The 6,468-nt window shown below is 45.8% G+C and overlaps 1 protein-coding gene across 1 annotated transcript; it reads right to left on the bottom strand.

The window, feature by feature from the left end:
- Nucleotides 1–1,802: 1,802 nt before the first annotated feature.
- Nucleotides 1,803–4,878, bottom strand: LOC127321134 (secreted RxLR effector protein 161-like). Its single transcript, XM_051350159.1, has 2 exons — nt 4,443–4,878; nt 1,803–1,858 (listed from the first exon to the last, which is right to left on the bottom strand). The coding sequence occupies exons 1-2, from the start codon at nt 4,876–4,878 to the stop codon at nt 1,803–1,805; spliced, it is 492 nt and encodes a 163-aa protein (XP_051206119.1).
- Between the last annotated feature and the right edge of the window lie 1,590 nt (nt 4,879–6,468).

The raw sequence follows: 6,468 nt of genomic DNA, 5'->3' as shown, positions 1-6,468 counted from the left end.
AAGAAAAACAACATATATGGCGTGAAAAACATATGGGTCTCATTTGAGAAAGAAAAACAAATATCACTTCAACATAAAGATTTCTGGAAATCTAGATTCTTTTGGTGGAATTTTTTATGGAAAATCATTTTCCAACTTAGCAGATGTTGTATGTGGAGAAAAAAATGACGATTCAACTTCACTACGTTTATACCACGGTGAGCAAATTCCAAACTATGCAGGAGTTGCCAATAAAAAGGTTGTGAGAGAAATCAAAATGGACCAATATTTATCTGAGTTTACATAGGAATTCACAATTAACATAATTTACGTATTAAAATTTTCTTACATCGATGCCAACTAATCCTGAGGAGCGAAAAGTGAGGTGACCGAAAAAGAGAGGAAGAAGCCGCATGTTAGCTCCTACTGCGTGTGTTCCGAGTGATCACCGTGTGAGTAGCAACAGCTCTTAGTTAGTAGGAGCTAACAATTGGTATCAGAGCATTGAGTCTAGCGATCCACCATGGTAGGGAATGGAGACCGTGTTGCTTGCACGCCACCAGGAACACTTGCCACGCTCGACGACCCAGAACAGGCGTCGCAGGTGGTAGTGCAGAAAGTGGTACGGACGGCAGGCTCGACACAGTTCCCTCCGCTCACACGCTCCAACTACGGAGACTGGGCACTCTTCATGCAGGTCAGGATCGAGGCGCGCAGCCTATGGTCGGCAATCGAGACAGGCACGGCCGAGCGAGAGCTAGACCGTCAAGCGATGGAGGCGCTGCTCTGCACTGTCCCGCCGGACATGATCTCGACGCTGGGCGTCAAGGCCACGGCGAAGGAAGCCTGGGACACGCTGAAGGCTATTCACGTCGGCAGCGACCGTGTCCGGAAGGCGAAGGCGCAGTCCCTTCGCAATCAGTACGAGGCGCTGCAGTTCAAGGACGGTGAGGGCGTCGACGCATTCTCAATGCGCCTCACCGGCTGACAAGGTATTAACTTGTCAATGCCTACAAGTTGTAGACTAGGGTTTTCGTGGAAGTAGAGGGCAAGTAGATCTCGAGGGTTTCAGCCGGAAAAATACTCGACTGGTAGAAAACTAAGGTTGTGTTGACAATGAAATCGATTCCTTCTTTGTCCCTCGACTCCCCCTTATATAGGAGGCGGGGCCGAGGATTTCGTATTACACAAGTTACAAATTCCGGGAGACTCTTTGAGTTCGACCCGTAAAGTTACAAATCTCTTTATTCCTAATCTATCTCTTCTTGCCATAGTCGACGCTTTAGTAGACTTCTGGGCTTCGTATTCTTCGGGTTATGGGCCTTCAATAAACCCCGGGTACCATATTCGGCAGGCCCATTGGGGATGCCTATGTCACCGACCTAGTGAGCGCACTAGCCAACCTCGGAGATAATATTCCCGAGGACAAGGTGGTGCTGAAGTTCTTGGCCGTGGTGCCCAAGAAGTACAGCCAGATGGCATGCGCCATCGAGACGTTGCTCGACCTCGAGACCATGACCATCAAGGACCTGACGGGTCAGCTCAAGGTGGTCGAGGAGAGGAACGACGTCGACAACAACATAGGTCCCAGCAGCCAGCTGCTGCTCACAGAACTAGAGTGGCTCGCACGCTCCAAGCAAGCGCAAAGAGGAGCGTCAAACTACGGCAAGCAAGCACGTGGTCCCGTTCCGGGCATTGCCGTTCCGGGTAGTGGTATCTGGTTTCGATATGCTTACTGCGATTGTGGAAGACATGATTTTAGCTGAGGGAGATCGCTGATTTGTTGTCGATGCGAAGCGTCACGCCACTAGTTGCAACCTTGTTCATATCTCCGAGAAGATGTGCGAGCCAAACTCCTTGTGAAAGGACGAGATGTCGCCTAGAGGGGGGTGAATAGACGTTTAAAAACTCTTACTGATTTGGCTTGTACGAATGCGGAATTAAACTAATGTTTATTTTACAAGCACAAACCCTAAATATGCTAGGCTCAACTAAGTGTGATAACAACAACTAGAGCTAAGCAAGATAGTTATATATATGAACAACAAGTGATAGCAAGATATAATAAGTACTTCAAGCTCGATGGCTATCACAAAGGAAAGTAAACTCGGGTATAGAAATAACCGAGGCACGCGGAGACGAAGATGTATTCCCGTGTTCCCTTCCTTTGCAAGAAGATACGTCACGTTTGGAGAGGTGGGAATCCCACAAAGGACTTTCCCAACGCCACGAAGGCTCACCTTCTTCTCCGAGCCAATTCCACGAAGGATAATGACCCTTTCCTTATGGCTAGCTTTTCCTCCACTCCGGAGATGGCAAGCTCCACAACCACTTCACAAGTTCCACGAAGGAGAAAGCCCGGGCCCCTTCACAACCTTCCACGAAGAGGCCACCGAGACACCAACCAAGCCAACTAGGAGGTCACCCTCCAAGAGTAACAAGCTCACGGTCTCTCGCTCGAACTAATCGTGGTGGAGAGCTCAACACTATGCAATGATGCAAAGCAAGAACACCAAAGGTGTTCAAGTCCTTCACACTCAAATCTCACCAAAGCAACAAATGCTAGGATGAGATTAGATAGGAAGAACAATGGAGGAAATCAACAAATGACTGCAAGATCTAGATCCAAAGGGTTCCCCTAGATCTAGATCTCCTCTCTTAGATCCCTCAAGAATGAGCAAGAATCATGGGGGGAATCAAGAGATAGGGCAAGTTCTTCAAAGACAACAATGGAGGAGAGAGAGTGGAAGAACTTGTCCAGCCCAAGGTGGAAGAAGGGCTATTTATAGTCTAGGGAGAAATATAACCGTTGGGGAGGGACAACTCAGCCTTTGGTCGAAGAGGCCAGTGCGCCAGGCCAGGGGCCGGACCGTCCGGTCCAGCAGCCGGCGCCGCCGGGCCACACGCCGGGCCGTCCGGCAGAAACCGGATCGTGCACCGGGCCGGCACCGGGCGAGGGGAGAATACCCCCTGGATAGTGCCCGGCTGGCACCGGTGCCAGAGCCGGTCGGCGCCGGGCTAGCCGGCGCCAGGGCCAGTGCCGCCGGGCCAGGCACCGGGCGAGCAGAACTCAAAACCCTTTTTTTCTTTTTCTTTAAAATAGAAAATGCTCCCGAACTCCGATTGACATGAAACCAATTTTGTTGGAAAGATAACGACAAATAGAACCCCAACAAACGGTATTTTAGATGATCTTAGAGAGGGAGTCTCCCACCGTCAAGAAACGGTAAAGACGTCCAAACTCGAAAACGCAATAGAAGATGCATGCGGATTCCGTTTTCGATGAACTTGGGCTTGTTGTAAAGCTAGCAACAAGCTCAAGAACCTCACACAGAGAAACACCAAGAAGCAATAGGGATATCTATCCTATCCAAAGTATGCAAAGGATTGAGCTCCCTAAGACGATGTGATCAAGTTACCCAACCGAAAGCCCCTCTTGATAGTGCGGCTATCTATCCTATAACCCGGTCTCCCAACAACCACCTTGAGACCGGTAAAAGGAAAACCTAGCAAGGCCATACCTTTGCCTTGCGCATCCCGCTTGATCTTGATGATAACTCTTCAACCTCCACTCAAGCCGAAATGCCCCACTTGATCATTGTTGCTTCGTGAAGACTCACAAATGCTCCCCCATACAGCATGATGGGAAAGCTCCATTGATGCACATCTTCACATGTCCATTATCACCAAATGGACGGCAAGCTTCAAGCATATGATCCTCTTGAGATACTCAATTTGAACTTGCCCAACTCAACCTTGATGACGATCACCACTTGATGTCATCCTCTCATGGGCTATATGAGATCTCACTTTTGATGCATGCCCATGGAAAGATACCTAACCCACATAGACAACACAAGAGCACATATATGATGGGTTAGTTCATAAAGCATAATTGACAAGGCTTACTATACCACATGACTTCACGTGGCACATTCTTCATGCTTCATGTGTTGACCAAACTTGAATCTATTCTTCACTCTTTGTATTGGTCAACCTTGTATCTTCTCATGCTCTATCATACTATCTTGAGGTGTATAAAGAACTCTTCATTTGTTTGCATTCTCTAAATCTTAGTCAACCATAGCTCAACTCATGAGACTATCATGACACCGACTTAGAGCCATATCTCAAATTCTTCACTTGGAATCAAGCACTCAAGATCTTGATCATTCATTGCTTAACACATAAGCTAGAGCATGGCTAATGTTGAGTTCCACATAAGAACTCCGTCTTCATTTCTTCTTCTTGATCATATCACATATATGTCTTCAAATCGATGATCTTCATGCCAATACTCAAGGTATATCTTTTATCTTCATGGCATCCATACTTGAATCCAACACATGGACTACAAGTAGTACTTATGGAATATTCCTTCATATAAACTCAATGCAAACATTAGTCCATAGGGGTTGTCATTAATTACCAAAACCACACATAGGGGCAATGTACCCTTACACCTTGGCACGTTGCTGTCGTGACTGCGACGTACTCTGCCTCGCAGGAAGACAGAGCGACGACCTTCTGCTTCTGTGACTTCCATGTGATGGGGCTCGATCCGAGGAAGAACAACACCCCCGTCGTGCTCTTCCGGTCATCGACGTCGCCGGCCATGTCACTGTCGCTGTACCCGATCAGTTTGGGATCGGTAGTCTTCCTCCTGTAGTGGCACCCGTAGGACCGTGTCCCAGCGATGTACTGGAGGACATGCTTCACCGCGGACATGTGCTCAGTGGTGGGATTCTCCATGAAGCGGCTCACGTACCCAACAGCATATGCAATGTCAGGTCGCGTGTGCACGAGGTAGCGCAAGCTCCCGACAATACTCCGGTACAGAGTGGTGTCGGCGGGTGGCGCCGTGGAGTACGTCAGAACAGAAAAACAGTTGGCCGACATCTTGACAAAGGCACTCGGCAGGATCAAGTTCGAGGAGATGCGTTCCAAGATTGGAATGATCAAGATTCCCGTAAGTGCATGAGCTTAGGGAGTGAATGTTGAATAGACTCATGCTCTACGTGATGCACATGCAGCGTGCTAGCACAAGAAACATGTGAAGTGTGAAAGTGAGACATTGCACCACTAGTAACTAGTAAGTCAAGATTTTAGCAGTAGTCAGGATATGTTGTCAGTACGGCTAGACTTCTTAGATGTTGTTCACACTGCTAGCTAGTGCAGCCTGGTACTATAAATACCACCCCTTGTATCCCTGATCAAAGTACCAAGTAGCAGCAAATAAGAGAAGAGAAAATTTCCCCAGCTTCTTGTGTCACTACCTACTCGTGAAGAGCTTCTTCCTGCTCTCTGTAGTGTGTGTGCGTGTGTCATCTAGCCACTGCTAGTGTTGATTTAGAACCCACACCGCACACATGCACATATCGAAAGCAGAAAATGGGCATTCAGAGATTCGACAACGCTGTCTTTCACTTGGTTACATGATAAAGAAAAAAGGAAAATGTCCAAGAACTACCACTGGTAGAAAAATGCCCTTTAGTCGCGGTTGGCAACTGCCATTAGTCGCGGTTGCGCAACCGCGACTAAATAAGCGCAACTAAAGCCCCCCCCTTTAGTCGCGGTTGCTTACGAACCGCGACTAAAGGCCCGTCCACGTGGGCGCCAGGCGTCCGTCGGGGCGGAGGACCTTTAGTCGCGGTTCGTCTGGCCAACCGCGACTAAAGGCCTCCGCGGGTTAATTTTTTTTAATCCATTTGGTTTTCTAATTATTTTTCACTCCTTTTTTTTTCTTTTTTTTTCCACAATTTCTAGTATTTCAGTTATTGGCCAAGTTTAGTCACTAACTACACTTAATCTCTAGTCAAATTCCTTACCTGTGGTCAAACTTCCCGCTCGGTCACCCATCCTCCCACTACTCCAGCACTAGCACGCTTAACTTCTGAGTTCCATCCCGTCTCGTTTCCAAGTGCTTCCCGCGCATATTGTTGATACTAGTATCATATCAATCCTATTAACATGTTGGGTCGATGTCACACTTCTTTATTGTTTGAATTTCAAATAATTATTTTAATAAACAAAAGTAATGATGTAATAATAATCTTGAATAAATAAATAAATATTAACTTTTTAAATTTATATTATAATTAATTTTTTAAATTTTTAAATTTTTAATTTTTTTTTTGCCAAACCTAAAATCTGAAAATTTGAAAATCTAAAAATTGGCTAACTTTATGGTTAAGTAATAGTAATCTTTATGCAAGATGCAATTATTAATTTAAAATTAAAAAAAAATATAAAATACTGAATTTCTGGCAAAAACTAAAATCTTCCTGCTTTCATATTTTCATTTGGAATTTTGAGAATCTAAAAATTGGCTAACCGGGTAAACCCTGGTGAATTCGGATGTAACTTTTTCCCAGGATTTTTTTGATATATTATACGTTTTTTTCCGACGTCGTATGCAAAAGTTATTGCGGTTTTACCATTTTTTAAACTTTTTTTGCAAAAAAAGTGAAAATTCGAATTTCTTAATTT

Source organism: Lolium perenne, chromosome 3 (assembly GCF_019359855.2).
Source record: "Lolium perenne isolate Kyuss_39 chromosome 3, Kyuss_2.0, whole genome shotgun sequence".
Classification (NCBI taxonomy): domain Eukaryota; kingdom Viridiplantae; phylum Streptophyta; class Magnoliopsida; order Poales; family Poaceae; genus Lolium; species Lolium perenne.
Note: the sequence above shows the minus strand (reverse complement) of the source record. Positions and strands in the feature narration are given on the sequence as shown.

Coding starts and splice junctions, on each gene's coding strand:
- LOC127321134 (XM_051350159.1), bottom strand. CDS start 4,878: ATGTCGGCCAACTGTTTTTCTGTTCTGACGTACTCCACGGCGCCACCC. Junction 1,859..4,442: donor CACGACAGCAACGTGCCAAG/GTGTAAGGGTAC, acceptor ACCCCCCTCTAG/GCGACATCTCGTCCTTTCAC.